We start from the raw sequence: 25,519 nt of genomic DNA on the forward strand, positions 1-25,519 counted from the left end.
AATAAACACAGACATACCTCCACGTAATATGATGGTGGAAATGCCACGCACCATGACTGCATCTCTTGCCACATCCAGTCTTGGATGTTTCTCAGTCCTAGACTGTTTTGCTTTTAATGTTTTAAAAAGCAAGTCTGACCTGTTTCCCATGTTATTATAGGATTATATTCTCCTTAGTGCCCTCATTGCATGTAGCTATGTGTACAGTTGGGCAGCTATTTAACAACCTGAAATCTTTAATAAAGCAGAAGAAACTGGATCCTTATGTTGTGATGATGCAACACATCCAAGACTGAGCATAAATACAAAAATAACCATACAGAGGGCATTACAAGAAACAGTCATAAAATGCTAACAGAGGCCAGGTTGCAAAGAACACTCATGTTGCAGAATTCTAAATGAACGAAACATTGTAACATGTAACTGAATATATACGGATAATCCTGCTAACAGGCAGTGTAGTCCACTACAGACAAGTAATGTCTCAAAACAAATGCCTTGTACACACGATCGGAATTTCCATTGGGATAAACTCCGACGGATTTTTCAGACGGAATTCTGTTCAAGCTGTCTTGCATACACACTGGGCCAGATTCAGTAACAATTGCGCTTTTTTTACGGAGGCGCAGGGCAACGTTTTTGCCCTGCGCCTCCGCAATTTTTTGGCGCTGCCCTCGATTCACGGAGCAGAAGCTCCGTAAATTGCGCGGGCGCGCCGGCAAAATGCCCGGCGCAAGCGCGCGCAATTTAAATGATCCCGCAGGGGGCGGGAATCATTTAAATTAGGCGCGTTCCCGCGCTGATCGTAGAGCGCATGCTCCGTCAGGAAACTTTCCCGACGTGCATTGCGGCAAATGATCATTTGCTTCAAAGTGAACGGGAACGGCGTCCAGCGCCATTCACGAATCACTTACGCAAAGTACGTAAATTTCAAATTTCGCGACGCGGGAACGACGGGTATACGTAACATTGGCTGCGCCTGCTAATAGCAGGGGCAGCCTTACGCCAAAACCGCCGTACGGAAACGACGTAAACTGCGTACACAAGGCTCGCGCAACGTTGTGAATCGGTGTTAGTATGCAATTTGCATACTATACGCTGAGCACAACGGGAACGCCACCTAGCGGCCATCGCAAGAATGCAGCCTAAGATATGCGGGCATAAGAGCCTTATGCCGCGCATATCTTAGGCCGCAGTCGGCGTAACGAGGTTCCTGAATCAGGAGCATTCGTTACGCCGGCGCAAGTAAGCAATTGCGCTGTGTAACCTATGGTTACACAGGCGCAATTGCTTCTTGAATCCAGGCCACTGTCTCACCAAATTTTGACCGTCAAGTACGCGATGACGTACAACACTACGACAAGCCGAGAAAAATGAAGTTCAATGCTTCCGAGCATGCGTCGACTTGATTCTGAGCATGCGTGTTTTTTTTCTCCATCAGAGTTCCATACAGACAAACGGAATTTCCGTCGAAAAAAAAAAGAGAATATGTTCTCTTTCTAAGTCCGTCAAAATTTCCGAAGGAAAAACTGGGGCACACACACGGTCGGAATGTCCGATTGAAAAATTCAGTCTGACTTTTTTCATCGGAAATTCCGATCGTGTGTACAAGGCATGTGATCAGAAGAGGACCACTGGAGACATATTGAAGATGGAGTCAGGTTCTTCTCTCTATTGGAGCTTCTTAGGCCCCTTTCAGACGTGCGGACCGTATGTCCACTTTTTCATCTATCCGTTTGCAGATGAGAAAGGGACATACATCACTATGTGATTGCGGGTGTCAGCGGATAAACATCCGCAGACACCCGTAATCACCCGCCTCCGCAAAGATCCGATTTTGCGGACGGAAGAAAACCCTATTTTTTCTTCCGTCTGCGGATCGGATGAACACGGACACACGGTCCATGTTCATCCGATCCCCCCATAGGGGAGAGCGGAGAAAAGACAGGGCGGTCCCTGCACAGTGTGCGGGGACCGCCCTGTCAGCCGCCGGCTCAGCGGGGATATACAGAGGGAATCCCCGCTGAGCTTCCGGACACATGGAGGCGGATCATTACTGATCCGCCCCGTGTGAAAGGGCCCTTACTCATTTCCTGCTGAAGTAAAACCCACTCTAACTATTAAAGTGTTACTATACGCAGTACGGCTGGGCTCACACCGCAGCACGGAGCGGCTCAAAGCAGGGGTCTGGTGCATCCCTGTTCACTGCTTTAGGTCCAAATTCAGCCCAAATTTTGGGCTGAATTCAGACCTGAAATGGACCAGAAGACGCACAGGACTTCTGTGCAATTCGCACTAGAGCTTCTCTGGAGATCTGTGAACCGGCTCCATAGAGAGCCAGTCACAATCTCCTGTCATGCGAATTGGATGGGGAAAAACCTGCATCCAATTCACACTAGTGTGAACCCAGCATAAAGCATGCTTGTTATACGCACTGTGGATCCTAAGGGGTTAATCCTACACATTGTGTAAAAAGGCTGTTTGATACCATTTTCTCTGATCCTCCCCTTCCTCCACTGTCTCCAATCCATCTCCTGATAGAACAGAGCCTTGGGGACAGCCTGCACATGCTCTGTTTGGCGTGTATTGCTAGAGAGTTGTTTGTTTTTTTGGGAGGGTGCATGTGATCAGCAAAGGGCCAATCAGCACTGTCCAGACAGAGTGTCAGGGGTCATGCAGCCTCATAGGGCAGTCATAGTAGAATGAAAATGCCTACTAGCTTTACCAGATCTCGGGCCAGAGACTGATAGAAGTCACACGACTGCTATATACTGCTGATGAGAAAAGGTATTTAGCAGTTTATATTTACTAAAATGATTTTATTTTAATGTTCTGTGTACTGGTAGAGACCAGATATAGTAGATGGAGGGTAAAGTAGCACTTTAAGGAACACATTGTGGTAGCCATTGATTCCAAACTTATAACATACAGCTACATATTAAATTACAGAAAAACAAGCTCTGTAAACATGTCACCTTCTCTTGCTTTACAGATGGAAAACTGATGGTCTCTGAAATCAAGCCAACATATGGCAGTGTGAATGGAGCAACAAGGCTTACCATCAAGGGGCAAGGTGAGTACAGGGGGGTAAAGAATCTTTGCATATCTGTTGACTGTTGCAGTAGTGAATAAAGCCATAAAAAAATTATATTGCTGCAGATTGACTAATGCCACGTACACACGATCAGTTCATCCGATGAAAACGGACCGATGGATTTTTTCATTAGATATCCGATGAAGCTGACTTTCATCAGTCTTGCCCACACACCATCAGTTAAAAATCTGATCGTGTCCAACGCGGTGACGTAAAACACAACGATGTGCAGAGAAAAATTAAGTTCAATGCTTCCGAGCATGCGTCGACTTGATTCTGAGCATGCGTGGATTTTTGACCAATGGCTTTCCCAACAGACGATCGTTTTTTTCTATCGGTTTTTTAACCTTCAGATAATTTTAAAACAGGTTCTACGTTTTTTCCCCAATGGGAAAAAAACTATGGGGCCCACACACGATCGGTTCGTCCGATGAAAACGGTTTTCATCAGACGAACCGATCGTGTGTACAGGGCATAACACCACTCTATGCGATGCTAAAGGGTCCCCAATTTACCCTTTTCTAGGCCACATGTGTCATTTATACAATTGTTATATTATTATTGATATTTTCTTGATAGAGAAACACCTTATAAGGAAGTTTTTTTTTTACTTTAGTATTAAAGTAATTACATCATGTACTGATGTGGGATGAGGATTCGCAGCACACTCTCTCCAAACTGAACCAAGGCTAATCCACTCATCCCACCTAGTAGATTATGGGGGTTATTTACAAAAGGCAAATCCACTTTGCACTACAAGTGCAAAGTGGATGATAAAATCAGCAGAGCTTCCCCTCATTTCAGATCTACCCCTCAGATTTACAGCGACTGCACTTCCAAGTGAACTTTCAGTGCAATTTCAAGTGCACTTTGCACTTGTATAGGTAGATTCAGTAAGAGTTAGGCTGGCTTATCAGTAGATAAGCCGGCCTAACTCAGAATCTACGCCGACCTATGTTTAAGCGTATGCTCAAACAGAGATACGCTTAAACATATCTAAGATAGGACGGCTTGCGCCGTCCTATCTTAGATTGCAATTTTTCGGATGGCCGCTAGGTGGCGCTTCCATTGCGGTCGGCGTAGATTATGTAAATGAGTTTGTACGCCGATTCACGAACGTACGCCCGGCCGCCGCAGTCCATTTACGCCGTTTCCGTAAGGCCTTAGGAGGCCTAAAGTTATTCCACCTATTAGGTGGAATAACAATGTTAAAGTATGGCCCCCGTTCCCGCCGCGAGATTCGAAATTTTAACGTCATTTGCGTAAGTTGTCCATGGATCGGGATTTATGTCGTTTAACGTCAACGTTGAAATCAATAGGCTCGTGCGGCGTACGTAACCGCAATGCACACTGGGAAATGTAGTCGCCCGGCGCATGCGCAGTGACAAAAAACATCAAAAACGTGAGGTCAAGCCTCATTGCCATTAAACACGCCCCCCCCAACCCATTTGAATTAGGCGCCCTTACGCCCGTTGCATTTACACTACGCCACCCTAAGTAAGGAGGCAAGTACTTTGTGAAACATGTACTTGCCTCTCTTACTTAAGGCGGCGTAGTGTAAACACGCTAGGCTACGCCGACCTATATTTGCGCGCCCCTACCTGAATCTACCTAGTAGTCTGCACTTGTAGTGCAAAGTGGATTTGCCTTTAGTAAATAACCCCCAATGAGCCATTGCTAAAATCTTTAACAGCAGATACAAGTATAAGGCCCCATACACACGACCGAGTTTCTTGGCAGAATTCAGCCAGAAACTCGGTTCAGAGCTGAATTCTGCCGAGAAACCCGGCCGCGTGTACACTTTCGGCCGAGGAAGCCGACGAGGACCTCGGCGAGGAAATAGAGAACATGTTCTCTATTTCCTCGTTGTTCAATGGCAAATTTCGGCTCGCCGAGATCCTCGGCGGCTTCACAAGGAACTCGACGGGCAAAACGATGTGTTTTGCCCGTCGAGTTCCTCGGACGTGTGTACGGGGCCTAAAAGTATGAGACACTCTTTAACCACTTTACCACCGGGCCAATTTTGGCACTTCTCTCCTTCATGTAAAAATCACAATTTTTTTGCTAGAAAATTAATCAGAACCCCCAAACATTATATATATTTTTTAGCAGATACCCTAGGGAATAAAATGGCGGTCATTGCAACTTTTTTTCTCGCACGGTATTTGCGCAATAATTTTTCAAACACCTTTTTTTGGGAAAAAAATGGTTTCATGAATTAAAAAAATAACAAAACAGTAAAGTTAGCCCAATTTTTTTGTATAATGTGAAAGATGATGTTACGCCAAGTAAATAGATACCTAACATGTCACGCTTTAAAATTGCGCACACTCAGGGAATGGCGCCAAACTTCGGTACTTAAAAATCTCCATAGGTAGCGCTTTAACATTTTTTACAGGTTACTATTTTTGAGTTTCAGAGGGGGTCTAGTGCTAGAATTGTTGCACACGCTCTAATGCACGTGACGATACCTCACATGTGAGGTTTGAACAGCGTTTACATATGTGGGCGGGACCTGCATGCGTGTTCGCTTCTGCGCGTGAGATAACAGGGACAGGGGCGTTTTGAATTTTTTTTTTTTACTTTATTTTTATTTTACCAATTTTTTTGAATTTTTACACTTTTTTAAAAAAAAAATTGTATCACTTTTATTCCTATTAAAAGGAATGTAAACACCCCTTGTAATAGGAATCAGTGTGACAGGTCCTCTTTATGGAGAGATGTGGGGTCAATAAGACCCCACATCTCTCCTCCAGGCTTACAAGCATGAAATCGGTGGAAAAAAAATCACTGATCACATGCCGACAGCCGCGATTGCGGCTTTGTTTACTTCCGGGTACCGGGCGTGACATCATAACGTCACGCCCAGGCCACCGACGGTCATAGAGATGACTGGTGACCATCTGGTATAATCAGCATGCCCATAGAAGGTTCAAATCTTGACCAGTCCCTTCTGAACCATATAGATTTGAATCATCTATAGCCTGCTTAAGACGAGTCAAAGAGGCGTAATTGCACACATTTTGTAGAGAGTATCACCTAAAATTATCTTTGCAAAAAAAAAAAAATATTTCAAGCTGCATTAATATTACTTTCCAAATGAACTATGGGGCTTGCTGCCTAAAATTTAAATAATCCAAATGTACATGTTTTTTGTATTCATTCTCCAGGCTTTGCAGAAGCCAACCAGTTTGATTATGGAAATGGAAATACCAACCTGGGGAACAGTGTCCAGCTTGTCTCCTCCACCCGTTCAATCCCCTGTGATGTGGAGAAAGATGCCAGTCACTCAACACAAATAACCTGTTACACCAGGTATTTTCTTTCAATATGCACTACAAACAATTTGCCTAGACATACAAAATGCAGCCAGATAACCTAGGTAGAGTGGAGAAAGGTTAATGCAATCATGTGTCCTACTGGAAATAATTCCCTTCACTTCCTGTCCTAGAGACACAATGGGAAATGAGAGGAAATCTTCCAAAAGTGAGGGATTTCCCATCTTAAACAGTTGTTACACATATATTTTTGCTCATTTGATTATTGATGCCGCGTACACACGGTCGTTTTTTGGCATGAAAAACTTCATCATTAAAAACGACGTTGCCCACACACCATCGTTTAAAAAAAATGATGAACAAAGAGCGGTGACATACAACACGTACAACGGCACTCTGAAGGGGAAGTTCTATTTGCCTTTGGGCTGCTTTTAGCGGATTCCTTGTTAGTAAAAGACGCTTTTTGTCTGTTACAGTGTGATGAATGTGCTTACTCCATTATGAATGGTAGTTTTACCTGAACGAGCGCTCCCGTCTCATTAATCGCTTCTGGGCATGCGCGGGTTTAAAACGTTGTTTTAGCCCACACACGATCATTTTTTACAACCCGAAAAACGACATTTTAAAAAACGACGTTAAAAAATGCAGCATGTTCGATTTAGTTTTTTGACATTTTTCAGAAGCCTATAAACGATATGAAGCCCACACACGATCATTTTAACCACTTCCCGACAGCCGTACGACTTTTGTACGGCCGCAGGGTGGCTCTAAATCTCCGGGTCGCCGTCTTTTTAAGGCCTCCGCTCCTCCTGGCCACTGGGGGGCGCGCCCGCCGCATTACTAAGATGCCGATGCGCTACCTGGCGGCCGCGATGTCCGCCAGGCACCCACGATCTGCGGTTACAGAGACAAGGACGTGGACCTGCCAGGAAGAGAGGAGACCGATCTGTGTCTCTTGTACATAGGGACACAGATCGGTCACCTCCCCCAGTCAGTCCCCTTCCCCCACAGTTAGTAACACTGTGCAGGGTACACATTTAACCCCTCCCTCATCCCCTAGTGTTAACAGCTTCAATGCCAGTCACATTTATACAGTAATTAGTGCATATTTATAGCACTGATCGCAGTATAAATGTGAATGGTGCCAAAAATGTGTCGAAAGTGTCCGATGTGTCCGCCATAATGTCGCAGTCCCAATAAAAATCGCAGATCGCCGCCATTACTAGTAATAAAAAAAATAATAAAAAAAAATAATTCTGTCCCCTATTTTGTAGGCGCTATAACTTTTGCGCAAACCAAAAATATGTAGAATACGTATCGGCCTAGACTGAGAAACTTTTTTTTTATTTATTTTTTTTAAATTGGGCTATTTATTATAGCAACAAGTAAAAAATATAATTTTTTTTTTCAAAATTGTCGCTCTTTTTTTGTTTATAGCGCAAAAAATAAAAACCGCAGAGGTGATCAAATACCACTAAAAGAAAGCTCTATTTGTGGGAAAAAAAGGACGCCAATTTAGTTTGGGAGCCACGTCGCACGACCGTGCAATTGTTAGTTAAAGCGACGCAGTGCCAGAAGCTGAAATTTCACCTGGGCCCAGTAAGCAAGTGGTTAAATGACGTTTTTAAAAACGTCGTTTTTTTTCATGCCGAAAAATGACCGTGTGCACGCGGCATTACTCTCACCTCTTGCTCTGGGGACAACTCTAAAATGCCTGCATTATACTCGTATTATGGTATCTGGAAAGAGAACTCTGCATTGACAATAGCAAACAATCAGTTCCATTTTACACTAATATAAAAGGGAGATTGTTTCTGTAGGCAACACAGAAAACAATTGTAAATGTACAATATTGAAAACCAGATTTCACCAGCAGGTGGCCCTATAAGGGATTTTTGTTACTGCGACTACTAGTAAATCCCAGGAAGAAAAGGACCAATACTTACTACTGCATGGATAGATCTAAAATAGGGCTTTTTATTTGTATTAGACATTACCTTTAAATGGTAACTGAAGCTAAACTACTGTATACACACATACTGCACTCCTTTTCCTGTTAAAAAGCAGAAATGTAAGTGATACAATTTGTGGGCAGGTGCAGTTATTCTTCTTTCTACGGGGGAAGGGGAAGTCTGTTAAGTGAACTTTTACCCATAATGACTTTATGAGTTCTCTCTTGGGGGAGGCCAGTGTCTGATTTGTTGTCAAAGTCCCATGGTAGTTCAGGTGGCCATCTTAACGAGGAAGCCTCTAAATACGAATCCCACATCATTTGGGTTAGGGACAATGCTTAGCACATGGAAAGGTTCCTGGTGAGTAGGATCAGTGTGAGGGACCTTGTAGAACCTTCTAAAGATCCCTTTTAGTAGGCTAGTGTGAGATGGTTATCCAACATACTGTCACCCCTTCAGCAGCAGCTGTCCTCTGGCATAGCTCCCAACTGTCCCTGATTTAGAGGGACTGTCCCTGATTTGGAGCAATGTCCCTCTGTCCCTCATTCCTCCTCATGTGTCCCTCATTTTGGTCTGATCTATATAATTGTATAACAAATTCACTTTTTTTCTATCAAAAAGTGTTTCCCAATGCTAAACCTTTTATCCAAATTCTAAGTTGCTGCATTTGTCAAATTTAAAAGCCAATATAAAGGAATAGTTTGGTTATGAGTGGTTGTACCGGCGCAAATAAATATTAAATATTACGTGTTAATATAAATTTAATTATTTGGTCTGCTGCAGTTGTGGTGTACTCCACCAGGTGGTGCAGTTGTGCAAAATATTAAAGTGTATTCGTACAGTTTGTACTCCTGCGCTGAACTTAAAATATAAATGAATATGTATATATCCGTGACATTCATACACCAGCTCTTGTGAATCGTTTTCTCTAAATCTGTGATACATTCACATATATAGAAACAAAATGTAAAAATTATATAAAACACAAAATATATGAACCCCTTCTCCCCTGCAAACTCTTAAGCGCGTCTGCGCTATTAATCAAAATACGGAACTATAAATACACTAAATAGTCCAGTGCAATCGTGCATTAATACAATGTCCTCAAAAAGCGTGCCTCCAGTAAGTGCAGGAATTTGTGCCTTGCTGCAAAAAAAAAATTTGTGACTTTGCCACCTTATAGTGTCACCACCACCTCCTATTGCGCTATGCTCTCACCAGATTCAAAAAGGTAAACTGCATATAATCATATGGTGTACGGTTCCCTCTTCTGGTTCCCGAATCTCTGCGCTCCAACTCTCTATGGGTTCTTTTATACTCCCAAGAAGAAAAAAGGCCCATATGGTGTAGTACGTTTTAACAAGTTTTATTCATGAAACATTAAAAACGAATTTTACACTCACATGTTCCTGTGCCCAAGTCGGCACTAGCCTGTCCAGCGTCACTGCTACCTTCCCAGCGTGCGTTCCAAGCCTTAACCGTGGTGCGTTCCAGCGGACGAAAATGCCTGTGTGGTATCGTTCCAGGGGTCAAGAATCGTGTGGCGTGAAAAAGATGTGTGGTACCCCCGCGCCTCGACGCATTTCGAATACTTAGATTCGTCCTCAGGAACCTCGTTGTTCAATGGGAAATTTTGGCTCGCCGAGATCCTCGGTGGCTTCACAAGGAACTCGACGAGCAAAACGATGTGTTTTGCCCGTCGAGTTCCTCGGACGTGTGTACGAGGCCTCAGAGTAAAAACGACATAAAATGTACTCACAAACGCACAAATCAAAAAACGCTTATCGAGCTAATCCCCCATAGCCCAATAGTCCCAAACACAGCAGTCTCCATGGAAATCTAAGATCCCAATTAACTGACGCATTTTGAAGGCTATACCTTCTTTGTCAGAGCTGGGACTTTCCAGCACAACAATGAACCCAAGGACAAGGCCAAGTTGACCCTCCAGTGGTTACAGTGAAGGTTCTGGAGTGGTCATCACAGTCTCCTGACCTTTATATCATTGAGCCACTCTGGGGAGAACTCAAGCGTGCGGTTTATAGAAGATGACCAAAGACTTTGCATGACCTGGAGGCATTTAGCCAAGACAAATACCACCTGCAAGAATTGGGGCCCGCTTCATCTTTTTTTTTTTATCTTTCTGAATGGTGAGGATCCTGAATAAACAGATTTATTTTCAGAATATTACAATAGCATTTAGAATAACTGTTTTTTAAGTGCACTGTTATCCTAACAAAAAATCATGGGTGAGAACATGGAGCATGCAGCATAGATATTTACATATTAAAGACGTGCACTTCAAAATGTATCTTGTTCAACGAACGGTCACACATTTGCCAGTAAATATTTAAGAGTGTTACTTTCTCCCATACAGGCCTATGCCAGCAGATTCCTACATGGTGAGAGTGAGTGTAGATGGAGTACTCGTGGACCCCAGCAACATTTGCTATGGTTACTATCAGTATTGGTGGTGCATGTTTCAGGTATGTGGACAAAATTGTTATCTATGCCTCATGCTTTGCTGAAACCGGTTCATATATCAGTGCCCTTCTTCCTTCTTCCTGCAGCCATTGTATGTAAAAATGTTCATCATAGAGCACATTGAATGTATAGATGAGAGAGGAATCCTTTTCATTATTACCAGGGCTTTTTTTTCTCAAACAGTAGGTGCTGGAACTCAACCGCGACCCCCCAAAACCCCTCCACCCACACACACCCTCCAAATCACATCAAATAGTGGGTGTGGTCAGTCAAATCTCACGAACAGTAGGAGGGTCTTAAAGGGGCATTAAATACCAGAATTGCATTACATACAGAGTACAGAGTTCAGGGGGTTACACAGAGTGCAAAACTGTCACTTGTAAACACAGAAACCAGACATCTGTGTTTACAAGCGATTGTGGTGAGCAGGCCCCCCAAAGGTCTGAGCCAGAGGTGGTGGAACTGAGTTCCACCAAGTTCCCCCTGAAAAAAACCCCTGATTATTACTAATATTCAGTCTGATTTAATGTTTTTTTTGCTGATAAAAGGTGGAATCATAAGTGTATGTCTATCACTATGGCATCTTTTGCAGTCATTGCCCTAGACCAGGAGTCGCCAAACTTTATTTTCATTCAGATTTTAGGGGGGCTGAAATTGTCCTTGCATCAGTGGGAGTAAACAATGCATCTTTGGTAAAGGGGGAGAAATAGTTCCCCATGTTGATGTTAGTAGCAGGAAGTATGCCCCATTGTTGATGTCAGTGGTAGGATTAGTGTCAGTATCAGTGAGAGGAAAGGTGCCCCAAGAGTCGAATAAAGGCAAGCAAAGGGCCACATTTGGCCCCCAAGCTGCAGTTTGGAGACCACTGCCCTAGACAGAGGCAGGGGCGGCCTGACCATTCGGGCACTCGGGCATTGCCGAGGGCCTGATGCCACTACGGGGCCCCATCAGGATTGCCAACCTCAGTAAAACCAGGGATAGTTTGTAAAAATCTGTGTTTTTTAAAAAAATCCCAAGATTATAGCTGCCCCGCCTCTCCAGGTGTGTATGTGTATTCTGTGTGTATATTGTGTGTCTGTGAGTGTATACTGTGTATGTATACTGTATGTGTGTGTAAACCGTGTATGTATACTGTATGTGTGGGTGTATACTGTGTGGCCCCATAATCTATTGCCTGGGGGCCCCATAACGTCCTATTGCCCAGGGGCCCCATAATCTCCTATTGCCTAGGGGCCCCATAATCTCCTATTGCCCGGGGGCCCCATGAGTTGTCAGTCCGCCCCTGGACAGAGGGCAATATTGTAAGAAGAGGGAATGAAAATAGATGGAAGTTTAAATTTGTTAGTATGTCTTCTCCTGCTGCAAGGTGGAGGTACATGGAGCTACATTGGCACTAAGGAAAATTTGGGTGACACTTTATTTTGGTTCCTAAATCCAATTCTTCCTTTATACTGTAGCCCATCCTCTTGTCCTTATGCTGTCACAATGGGTGTCACTTGTTGATGTAAAATCAACAGACAATACCTGTGCCAGAACAAAAGACCTGTTGCACCTTTCCAAGGGTGAATTGCGAGAGCAGAGACACTTTCTCACCTCTATAATAAGGTATGGTCGGGCAGACATCTTATCAAGAAATAAGGTCATGATCTGCCCATCTTTATTTGGACTGACCTTCCCAATTAGTTCACCAAACAAATGTGGATTAAAGGGGTAATCTGCTAAGTCTCAAAGATGTGTTGGGAACCCCCTGCTTGCAATAAGGTTTTTCAGATGCTAGATAATACATAGTATCAAAAATGTCATTAATCATTGTAAGGCCAAATTTTCATAATCTGTCAAACCACTTACATCTATCTATCTGTTGGTTGAATCCCCCATTTTGCATGCACTTCTAGCACAGTGCTTGGTTTACCTTATGGTAACCATAGACATTGAAGCAAAGTTGACTCAAAGGTAAATGGTAAAGGTAAATAGAAAGTATAAAAGCATAAACAAACAGCACCTGGTGTTGCGCATCACAGCACGGGTAAAATAATGGGTGGGTAAAGCAAGATTTACAAACTTGTTTGATGAATAATTATGGAATGAAAATGGGCAGATTGGGTGATGCTCTTCTAATACATATAGGCCCGGATTCAGAAAGGAGTTACGTCGGCGTATATCCAGATACGCCGTCGTAACTCTGAGTGTGAGGCGTCGCATCTCTGCGGCTGATTCATAGAATCAGATACGCCTCACTGTTGCCTGGATACGAGCGGCGTAAGTCTCCTACGCCGTCGTATCTTGGAGTGCATATTTACGCTGGCCGCTAGGGGCGCTTCCGTAGATTTACGCGTAGAATATGCAAATGAGCTAGATACGCCGATTCAGAAACGTACGTGCGCATTGATTTACGTCATTTACGTAAGGCTTTTTCCGGCGTAAAGTTACCCCTGCTATATGAGGCGTAGCCAATGTTAAGTATGGACTTTGGGACAGCGTAGAATTTTGCGTCGTTTGCGTAAGTCGTACACGAATAGGGCTGTGCGTAAGTTACGTTCACGTCTAAAGCATTGACTATTTGCGGCGTAATTTGGAGCATGCGCACTGGGATACTTTCACGGACGGCAAATGCGCCGTTCGTTAGGAGCGTCAATTACGTGGGGTCACGATTAATTAGCATACAACACGCCCCCTACCAGCCTATTTTGAATTAGGCAGGCTTAGGCCGGCCCATATACGCTACGCCGCCGTAACTTCGGGCGCAAGTTCTTTCTGAATACGGGACTCGCCTCTCAAAGTTACGGCGGCGTAGCGTATGTGAGATACGCTACGCCCGCCTAAAGATAGGCATTTCTTTCTAAATCCCGGCCATAGTATATAGCCAAGGGAAATACCAGTAAAGGTGAATGTAGACTAGCTGAACTAGAAACTTAATGAGAACCTGTCTCTGTGTTTGCTTGTATTGCATCCAGACATACTCAGCCATGTCATGGGGATCTCTCAACCAAAAATAGCTTTCAGTTTCCGTTACCTGCTTATTGGCGGAAGAGCCGAAGACACAAGACAATAGGGGTTATTTACTAAAGGCAAAGTCCAAGTGCAAACTACAAGTACAAAGTGCACTTGAAATTGCACTGAAAGTGCACCTAGAAGTGCAGTCGCTGTAAATATAAGGGGTAAATCTGAAATGAGGTGAAGCTCTGCTGATTTTATTATCCAATCATGTGCAAGCTAAAATGCTGTTTTTTATTTTCCTTGCATGTCCCCCTTGGATCTACAGCGACTGCACTTCCAAGTGAACTTTCAGTGTAATTTTAAGTGCACTTTGCACTTGTAGTTTACACTTGTAGTGCAAAGTGGATTTGCCTTTCGTAAATAACCCTCTATGATCAATCTACTGGCTTCTTATATTTCTTGGATATTTCAGTGGATCCTTTCCTCTCGTGTCGAAGCACAGTGGGCCCACCCTCTCCTTGGGGCCCATGTGCCCAACACACATTGCATGGAGGATATGCCCATGGGTGCAGGCTAAGTGGTTTCAAACTTCACCTCTTCTCCAATCACTACTTGTAAGCTGTAGTATGGTGCATTCTTTCAAGCAGGGGTTGCAAGCCTAATTACACTTGATTACGATTGATTTTTTACTATGTAAGCTCAGAATTCAGTTATATGTTGTGATTGTCTTGCCACAGTAATGCTTCTTCTTAACATTTATTTTGTATTTTATTTTGTATTTCTAAGAGCAACTCCTAATACGTTCTCTTTTCATTTTTAGACGCATTTGAGCTTTACTCCTGTTATAAATAGCATATCTCCTTTAAGTGGACCACCAGGTTTGTAATACAATGTTAAAATTTGATTTTAGTTAACCATCTAATAAATACAGTTTTAGTCGTTTTTAAAGAGATAGGCATGTGTTACAGGGACCTACATTTTAATAGTCTTACGGCTCTGCTGCAATCCCCTATGGAGACCTGTGCCATTTTAACACAATAAATAAAGACAACCTGTCAGCAATGAAATATAAAAATAAAAGAAGGTGCCTCTAAGTGCAGTGACATTAGATTTATTAAACAGAACAACGGTTAAAAACACTTACAGAATAGTGATAGTCAGGTTTATCAAGCTCATAGTTATTATTATTATTACACAGGATTTATATAGCACCAACAGTTTATGCAGCACTTTACAATATAAAAGGGAGACAATACAGTTATAATACAATAAAATACAAGAGTATTAAGAGGGCCCTGCTCAGAAGAGCTTACAAACTAATAGGGTGGGGCAGGTGGTACAAAAGGTTGTAACTGTGGGGAATGAGTTGATGGAAGTGGTAAAAGATTAGTTGAAGACGTGAAAGGTTTCCCTGAAGAGATGAGTTTTCAGGTTCCCACTAGATTCCAAGGCAGGTACAGCTTTCACAGTTCTCATCCACATATGCCAGCCATCGGGTTTGGTCTCCACCTAGAGACCAGCTACATCAATCACCTTGCAGGTGAACAAGCAGACAGGATAAATGAATCACATTGAAAACCAGGATGCTGGAATGAGATCAACCGCTGTGATGAAGCATGAATGCTACACACTTCTGACATATACATAAAGGTAAAAAACCTTCTATGTGCAGCTCCCCTCAGCCTGCTCCTCCTTATACTTACCTAAGTCCGATCTCGATCTAGTGATGTGCATGAGGCTTTCCCGTCTCTCTCCATCATAGGCTCATGGAAATCAGTGTGAGGCATTGGTCACCTCTGCTGTCAATCACAGCCAGTGAGGAGGGAGCAGGGGTGAGGCTGAGCCATGCTCTGCGAGTCTATGGACACACAGAGCAGGGCTTGGGAGCGAGCATAGACTCAGCAGGGGGGAGGAGTCAGGAGCTCCAGCGGGGGACCTGAGAAGAGAAGGATCGGGGCTGCTCTGCGCAAAACCATTACATAAAGCAGGTAAGTATTAAATGTTTATTTATTTTTTATTCCATTTAGTATCACATTAACTACTTGTCAGAAGCCTTTTACCATGTGGCTATATTGCTGTGTAGCCAGACAGTAATGCCCCAATACTCCTGGGCCCCATAATATTTGAAAGTATAGTCCAAAACGATAGCATTTGATCCCTATGAGTAAATTATATATTTTTTTGCCAGCTAATCATGCTTGCTAAATGACAGAACCTATCTTTGCTTTTGCAGGTTCCATGATCACTATTGTTGGCAAAATCTTTACTGATGTCTACGGCAGTAATACTGCTTTGAGTTCCAATGGGAAAAATGTCAGAATACTAAGGCAAGGATTATGTCTTTTCATTCATAACCCACAATTTATAAAGCTGTGGAAGCTGAAAATTGACAGCAACTGGAAATTAAAAAAGAAACTCCATTCCAGGTGTCCCTGCTGGTGGGACTCCAGTGGAAATTTCTTCCCCTCATCTGAAGTGACTGATAGAAAGAGAGAGAGAGATAAACTTTTCAGGCCCCGTACACACGACCGAGTTTCTCGGCAGAATTCAGCCAGAAACTCGGTTCAGAGCTGAATTCTGCCGAGAAACCCGGCCGTGTGTACACTTTCGGCCGAGGAAGCCGACGAGGACCTCGGCGAGGAAATAGAGAACATGTTCTCTATTTCCTCGTTGTTCTATGGGAGAACTCGGCCCGCCGAGCTCCTCGGCGGCTCCAGGACTGAACACGCCGAGGAACTCGAGTTCCTCGGCCGTGTGTACGGGGCCTCAGTTGAACTTTTTGTGTCACCGGGTGATGGGCTTTTCATATATTACATCAGAAAATGCAGTAGAGACAGGGGGAGATTCTGCCACTGTAGCCTCAGATACAGTACCAACAAATTTCCGATGAGGGATCAAACCCCGACCTATTCCACTGAAAATGGCTAACTTCAGTTTCTAAGGCCTCTTACACACGACCGAGTTTCTCGGCAAAAACCAGCAAGAAACTTGCTGTAATTTTTTTTTTGCCGAGGAAACCGGTCGTGTGTACATTTTTCGACGAAGAAACTGTCGGGGATCCCGTCTAGCCAAAAAGAGAGCATGTCTTCTTTTTCCTCGACGGGAATGGAGAAACTTGCCTTGTCGAGTTCCTCGACAGCCTAACAAGGAACTCGATGAGGAAAACGATGTGTTTTGCCCGTCGAGTTCCTCGGTCGTGTGTACGAGGCTTTACTCATGGTTTCTGCTTATACATTAGCTGATTCTATTACATGTTGCTATTATCAGAGGGGGATCAATACAACATTTCAAAACTTTCAATATTGACACAAATCAATTTGGTTGAGCTTTTTGGCTTTTCTGCTGAGACCAACCATTCCTTTTTTAAGGTGATTACTTATTGAACCACCAATTTAGCACAGTTATTTCTGAACACGAAATTACTTTAATGAAATGATCAATGTGTCGATTGAATATATGCGTTTACACAGAATTATCCTGATTAGGACATGGACGTAAGCAAAGATTGGGTGATATTACTCTGATGACATCACCAACCAAGTGCATATGAGAACAGAACTTGAAACCCCCATTAAAATCATTGTTTATATATTAGAGCATTAAGGTGACCACAGACGGTTCGAATTTCATCGGGTTCAGCAGGAATCAGCCAAGATTTGAACCATGTGAAAAGGGGGAAATACTGCGCTGATCTAAAATATCAAGTGAGCAGCCACACAAGCAATATGACAAATATTGAAAATACAATAGTGGAAAAATATGCAGCGCTAAAAATTCTTATAAAGAACAAATTATGCATCAATGTGATGATAACACAATAACCTGTGAATGAGTGTCCATTTGAAACAACCAAAAAAGAAAACACAAAGAAAAAAGTCCATCAATAGGGGGTGTATGACCACATCCTCATCTTTGGAAAAACTTTCTGCACGGTAGAATCAGAAATAGATGGAATACTCTTACCAGATGTCGTGGATCTGCTTGTCAGCGACAACAGATCACAAAGGCATGTATGGGATCGGCTCGGCTCTGCTCGGCTGGATGATGGTACGGTGGTAGACTCACCACGGGGTATCCTGTTGGATGGCTGTAAGCCTGGACTGGAACCTCACCGTAGGTGTACTCACTCCAACTCGAATCCGTGGACAGGAACAGAGCGTCCGATTCTTTAAACGCCAACTGGTGATACGAACAGTGGTGTCCACTGATGCAAGGTGCACACTGGTATGGAGCTTTGAAAAAACTTTGCATCCAAGCAAGTCATGCAGGGAAGAGAAAGAAAACAATGCTCCGGATGGTGCAGGTAAAAGAGGGTAGGTTTTATTGAAATAAAACCAATAACATGAAAGTGATCACTTCGGTATAAAATTGAATAAAAGCAATATGGGGTGCAGGTATAGCAAGCCCTTGCTATACCTGCACCCCATATTGCTTTTATTCAATTTTATACCGAAGTGATCACTTTCTTGCATCAGTGGACACCACTGTTCGTATCACCAGTTGGCGTTTAAAGAATCGGACGCTCTGTTCCTGTCCACGGATTCGAGTTGGAGTGAGTACACCTACGGTGAGGTTCCAGTCCAGGCTTACAGCCATCCAACAGGATACCCCGTGGTGAGTCTACCACCGTACCATCATCCAGCCGAGCAGAGCCGAGCCGATCCCATACATGCCTTTGTGATCTGTTGTCGCTGACAAGCAGATCCACGACATCTGGTAAGAGTATTCCATCTATTTCTGATTCTACCGTGCAGAAAGTTTTTCCAAAGATGAGGATGTGGTCATACACCCCCTATTGATGGACTTTTTTCTTTGTGTTTTCTTTTTTGGTTGTTTCAAATGGACACTCATTCACAGGTTATTGTGTTATCATCACATTGATGCATAATTTGTTCTTTATAAGAATTTTTAGCGCTGCATATTTTTCCACTATAAGATTTGAACCATGTATGGGCAGGCTGAATGTACCCAAGTTGATCGATTAAAGCCTGCCAGATTTTACAGGAGATTAGTGCTTGTGTTGTAGCTGATAGCAATAATCACTGTGTCAGGAGAAAACAATTGCTCGGTGGGAGGGACTCCCTTGTCAACACTATCTGTATTGATGGAGGAATCCAGAGAATTTATTTTCTTTCCTGTGGCTACAGGAAATATATTTGCTCCTTCTATGGCCCGCCTTTGCCTGCGTTCACACTAGTGCAATTTGTTGTGTCTGCTGTTGTGCTGCCGCGTGCGATAATAGAAATCACATCATTTTCTACAGTGCCTGTTTACATCAATGAAAATTTATGCAATTTTTGAAAAGCTGCATTTTGGTGCTTCTTTTGGTGCTACACAGTACGTTTTTGGCCCCATACACTTTAGTGGGAGCGCCTGAATATACATTTTGTATGTAGTTTTGGGTTTAAAATTCTCCAGGCTTTACCTCTTAGAAACAATGATGTAGTAGCTGATATTGCTATGTTTTCCTTTTGGGCAAAACAAAAATGTATGTAGCAAAAAAGCGCATGCAAAATGCACTACAATTGTGAAAATAGTATAATTAAGCACTAGTGTGAGCCTAGGCTTAGGCCCCATACACACGATAGAATCCATCCGCAGATAAATCCCAGCAAATGGGTTTCTGCGGATAGATCCTATGGTGTGTACACGCCAGCGGATCTGTTTCCGCGGAGAAATCTCCTCTGGGATGGATTCCAGCAGATCGGATATTTGCTGACATGCACAACAAATCCATCTGCTGGAATCCATTCCAATGGATGGATCCGCTCGTCTGTACAGACTCACCGGATCCATCCGTCCAAAGGGATTCCCCGCACGCGTCGTAATGATTTGACGCATGCGTGGAATTCCTTATATGACAGCGTCGCACCCGTCGCTGCGTCATAATCGCGGCGACGGCGCGACACGTCATCGCCAGAGGATTTCCGCGCGGATTTCAATGCGATGGTGTGTACACTCCATCGCATAGAAATCTGCGGAAATCTTTGAGAGGATTTATCCATGGAAACGGTCCGCTGGACCGTATCCGCGGATAAATTCTCTTGTGTGTATGGGGCCTTATTGTTGTTATTATTTTATATGCATATTATTATTGCACTTGTCTTACTTTACAATATTATTATCTTCATTTACTTTAATAACCTTGCTTCCTATATTATTTTTTTATTTAGTTTACATTGCTTCAGATTTTAAGATCATCTCTTGTTATATCACAGGGTTTATGCCGGAGCAATGCCATGTTTGCTGCTAGTACCCAATTCTGACACACTGTAAGTACTTTGCCACAGCAGATTTGTAAAAAGAAGGAAATGGTATTATTAGGAATGTAGTATAAGCACATTTTAAAATGATACATTTGCCCAAAATGTATATTATGCTTTTTTTAAAGAAATTCAAAATTGAAATGGTTGATTGTGTAACTGTCCTTCTGCTGATCATTGTGTATGGATGGGGAAGACTGGCTGGACAAATGACAGCACCTAAAATTGTCCATAGATTACATTTTAGCCTTTACAGGTTATAAATTTAGAGTCAATCCTGAATTATGGCCCTAGAATTAGTGCTCTCATGCTAATGTGATACCTCACATTTGTGGTGCAATTGCTGATTACATATGTGAGGGACCCATACGTTTGCAGGTATGTGTATGTGCAGGGGGATGGGATGCTTTTATTTGACTGAGCAGCCAACTTGCCAAGAATAGCCTTCTTGATCCCCTTCAGTCTGGATTTCGTCCTCAACACTCCACAGAAACTGCTCTCCTAAAACTAAAAAACAATCTACTAATGGCCAAAACCAATGGACACTATTCTGCACTTCTACTCTTGGACCTTTCTGCTGCCATTGATATGGTTGACCATTCCCTACTCCTCCAAAAACTCCACACGTTGTTCTCTCTGACTGTACTCTTCGCTGATTTTCTTCTTACTTATCCAACTGCACCTTTAGCATTGCTTACAACTCTACTTCCTCCTTTTCTCTTCCTTTCTCTGTTGGGGTCCCCCAAGGTTCTTTTCTTGGGCCTCTCCTATTTTCAATCTACACCTCCTCAATGGGGCAGTTGATGGCATCTCATGGCTTCAAATACAATCTCTACGATCGTGTGTACGCGGCATAACCCTTAGCTCACTCCCTCAGTCTGCTCACATATCACATATTTACTAACAGATATATCAGTCTGGATGTCACACCACTTCCTGAAACTCAATCTATCCAAAACTGAACTTATAATTTCATCTCCCACGTGCCCCTTCCCCTGATCTCTCTGTCAAAATCGATGGCACAACTATCAGCCCATTCCCGCATGCCAAGGTCCTAGGTGTAGTCCTGGACTCTGAACTCCCCTTTAAGCCCTACATCCTATCACTATCCAAATCTTGCCGCCTCAACCTCTGCAACATCTCCAAAATACACCCCTTTCTAACCAATGACACAACAAAACTCTTAATTTGCTCCCTGGTCATCTCTCACCTGGATTACTGCAACTCCCTACTCATTGGCTTACCTCTACATAGGCTATCACCCCTTCAATCCAACATGAATACTGCTGCCAGACTCATACACCTTACCAATCGCTCTGTGTCTTCTACTCCTCTCTATCAATCCCTTCACTGGCTTCCGCTCACCCAACAAATTGAATTCAAAATACTAATACTACTTCAAAATACGAACAACAACTTTCAAAGCCATCCACAACTCTGCCCCCAAATACATCACTAGCCTAGTCTCAAAGTACCAACCTAATCGTTCTGGTCATTCCTCTTAAGACCTCCTCCTTTGCTCACATCCAGGAATTTTCCAGAGCCTCTCCAATCCTATGGAACTCCTTACCCCAACCTGTCTGATTACCTCCTACTGAAAACCCTCCTCTTCAGAAAAGCCTATCCTACCCACACCTAACAACTGCATTTTCATTTTCTCCATCAGTTCATCCCCCACAGTTATTACCTTTTGTTTCACTTGACCCTCCCTTCTAGATTGTAAGCTCTAACGAGCAGGGTCCTCTGATTCCTCCTGTTTTGAATTGTATTGTAACTGTACTGTCTGCCCTCATGTTGTAAAGCGCTGCGGAAACTGTTGGGGCTATATAAATCCTGCATAATATTAATAATTATTATTTTATTAATGTTTATTTTTTTCCACTTTTTATTTTTTAATTTCAATATATTTCTTTCATAATGGGGCTAACAATCTACTGTGTGATAGCTTTTGGTCTTTGACAGGTACTCTATAACGAGACACTAGGGTTATTTTAGACCCCAATGTCTAGAAGTGAGAAGTTAGAAGTGAGCAGGCAACTTGCACAGTTAACTCTTAATTCATAACCAAACTTCTCTCACTGTTAACACTAAGCACTTCAAATAGAACTTCTGTTAGAGAACACAACTTCCTCAGGCGTGTAGCATTTCTAAGCCGGCACTACGATCATGTACCGGTCTCCAGCAACCCAAAAGTACTGTCACCTAACTCCCACTGATTGATCAGAATGTTGCTACTGGATACAGTAAATGCACGTCTCCATAACTTCATGCTTGTTCTTCTTCCTGGGGCTCCTCTACATCTCTATCTCCCCCGTGACTCCAGGCTAGGTCCCTAGGTACTCTGTGTTGTGAGGTCAGACCTGGTATGTGAGGTACTGGTCATTAGTGCCATTAGAGCCCCCGCCACCTCTACCATGTCATCCCTTTCCTGGCTGGTTGGCAGAGTTAGCAAGGGACACAAATACAATATTCTTAGCAACAGATACATAGACTCCACTGGACAGCATTCTGCTCATCAGACTCTGTACTGTATCTTCTTTAACCCTTTTGGTCCCCTGTTGTAAGCCCTGTTCCTTGATATGCCTTACATATACCCTTTGAGAGACATGGATGAAAAACAAAGATCTTTTACTGAGGTAGGTAAAATAAGACAATTCTTAGAGGTATCTTCCACACACTTTCCTATACAAAGTTATCTAGTGCCCCTGAATGTCCCATCACATAGTCATACTTTAGGCAGTTGGCAAAGTCCATAACAGAGTCCGCAAAAAGCAGATTATCTACAGAAGGTAGCACTAATTCATAAAAAGGGTCAAGCATAAGATTGCACAAGTCCATATAGGTCCACAAGCTTTAGACCCCACTGGGAACCCCTACTGGACTCCCCCAAGGGATGTTCAGACCGACAGTATTACGGCTACATCTTGGCAGTTTTATCCTAACCAGCCTTAGGCGACCCCCTCTGGGCACTAATGAGCCCCTATTTATATGGTGTGACCTTCTGAAAAGAGCTGGAAAACCTGGCCAGCAGCTGTAAAGCCCCGTACACACAATCAGAATATCATGCAAAAAATACCACTTTTGAAGCGATCATACGATAATCTGATCGTTAGTACACAGCTGTTGGCCGAAATTTTCTGAAGGGACAAACACAAAAATGTTCTCGTATGATACCAGATCAGATGATTTGCATTTAATCAGTACAGTTTTCATTCGAAAATACAATAACAATACACTTCAGAATTTTTATTCCGTTGTATGAAAACTGTTTGTACTTTAGTAACCTATTTGTTTTTTTTATGGAGACTAGCATCCAAAAAAACAAAAAATGGACGGTCATTCATCTGATAATCTTATTGTGTGTAACCCTTTCTTCTCAGAACCACCAGCTAACCAGGTCAACCCAAGGACACAAGCTGCAATAAGATACCTTTGTAACAATTAGGTTGTACTCATAAACATAGTTGACTTGGTTCTCCTCAGAGCACAGCGTCACAGCAGAAGAAAGCTTTGAACACTTTAGAACCCCTTAATTTCTTGCATTCATCTGAACTTTTCCTACTGCCTTGCCTCTTCCACACCACTTTTTTGTTTTGTTTACTGCCATATTGTGATTTTAATATAATTTTTGTAGCTGGCTCCCTTGAATATGGGCCACCCGGCGCTCCAGCTGTTTCCTGACACACCTTGGATGACACAGCAGTGTAGTAGGGGAGTAGGAGAAAATATTGCAATTACACACACGTTTTATTGCCTGAAGACTTCTGGGATATATGACGTTGATATCCCAGGAGTCTTTGGGGAGTACGGTGTGCGTGATTCTCACCTAGGCAAGATAGAGGGAAGTTAAGGGATAGAAAACATTAAAAAGGGTATCTAGTAAAAGTTAAAAACATATATATATATATATATATATGTATGAGGAGGTAAAAATGTAAATGATAAAATTGTTAAAAAAAAACGAAATGTCCACTTTAATAACAAGCCTTACTAGCCCAGCATTGAAATGCAGCTTTTTATTTCCTTCTGTAGGTATGGATTACAACTAGACAGTGCAAATAGTGATGCTGGTTCCATGATATGTCATGATACTGGCACCTATGTTGGTAAGTTGTAGATTAATGTCAGTTTTTCTTGTGGAATATATTTAGACAGGTAGGCTTAACCAGTGTTAATTTTTTTTGTGCAGGTCATCACAATATCAGCTTTATTTTGGATGACCGTTATGGACGGTAAGTTACACTCTACATAACACATTGCAGCTCATATTTTCCTTCAAGAGAGAACGCTGCATATTAGCATTTGGCCGCGTACACGGTCGATCCATCCGATGAGAATGGTCTGACGGACCGTTTTCATCGGTTCACCGCTGAAGTGGCCTGATGGTCTGATGTGCGTACACACCATCAGTTCAAAATCCGATCGGGTCAGAACGCGGTGACGTAAAACACACGACGTGCTGAAAAAAAACGGAGTTCAATGCTTCCAAGCATGCGTCGACTTGACCTATCGGTCATCGGTCCATCGGTTCGATTTTAAAGCAAGTTCTCTAATTTTTGTCCGAAGGACAAAAGACCGATGGGGCAAACACACGGACGGTTTGGACCGATGAAACTGAACTTCGGTCCGTTTTCATCAGGTTTGGACCGATGGTGTGTACGCGGCCTTATCCGCTCTATTTAAAGTGCTGCTTTCATCATTTGAGAATGGGGATAATAGGGACTCCTGATTGCCAAGTATGAAAAAATATCGGGCAGGTTGGAAGACTAGAACAGCTTTGGGATGCCCTAATGCCTTGTACACATGGTCGGATTTTCCGTCCGGATAAACTCTGACTGATTTTTTCGATGAAATTCCGTTCAAGCTGTCTTGCATATACACTGTCACACCAAATTCGGACCGTAAAGAACGCGGTGACGTACAACACTACAACGAGCCAAGAAAAATTAAGTTCAATGCTTCCGAGCATTCGTCGACTTGATTCTGAGCATGCATGTTTTTTTCTCCATCGAAGTTCCATACAGGCGAACGGAATTTCCGAAAAAAAGAGAACATTCTCTTTGTAACTCTATCGGAATTTCAGATGGAAAAAGTCTAATGGGGCATACACACACGGTCGGAATATCCGATGAAAAAATTCCATCTGACTTTTTTCCCTCGGAAATTCCGACCGTGTGTACGCGGCATAAGTTTTAATTTCAAAAGTTAACTTTTTTAAGACTGTTGCTATTTTTATGACTGGCTTTTCGTACTCCAATAAAGGCAATTACAAAAACCTTAATTGTATAGCCCTGAACGGGCCTGTCAGACATTTTTCATTAATATTTTGCTAGTGCTATATGATGCACCTCGAGTATTTCATTGTCAGGGCTGCTCTTATACTACACTCTATGGGGCAGATCCACAGAGCAAGTATGCCGGCGTATCTATTGATACGCCGGCGTACTTTCAAATTTCCCGCGTAGTATCTTTAGTTTGAATCCTCAAACCAAGATGCGACGGCATCTGGGTAAG

At 42.9% G+C, this 25,519-nt stretch overlaps 1 protein-coding gene across 1 annotated transcript in view; it reads left to right on the top strand.

Moving 5' to 3' along the window:
* LOC120941466 (fibrocystin-L-like) overlaps nucleotides 1-25,519 on the top strand; it is a 239,500-nt gene that overhangs the window by 19,613 nt on the left and 194,368 nt on the right. The window contains exons 3-10 of the mRNA XM_040354858.1: nucleotides 2,993-3,073; nucleotides 6,265-6,409; nucleotides 10,699-10,807; nucleotides 14,563-14,620; nucleotides 15,976-16,069; nucleotides 19,961-20,014; nucleotides 24,038-24,111; nucleotides 24,195-24,237. Coding sequence (XP_040210792.1) covers nucleotides 2,993-3,073; nucleotides 6,265-6,409; nucleotides 10,699-10,807; nucleotides 14,563-14,620; nucleotides 15,976-16,069; nucleotides 19,961-20,014; nucleotides 24,038-24,111; nucleotides 24,195-24,237 — 658 coding nt within the window. The remainder of the gene's footprint in view (nucleotides 1-2,992; nucleotides 3,074-6,264; nucleotides 6,410-10,698; nucleotides 10,808-14,562; nucleotides 14,621-15,975; nucleotides 16,070-19,960; nucleotides 20,015-24,037; nucleotides 24,112-24,194; nucleotides 24,238-25,519) is intronic.

Source organism: Rana temporaria, chromosome 5 (genome assembly GCF_905171775.1).
Source record: "Rana temporaria chromosome 5, aRanTem1.1, whole genome shotgun sequence".
Classification (NCBI taxonomy): Eukaryota; Metazoa; Chordata; class Amphibia; order Anura; family Ranidae; genus Rana; species Rana temporaria.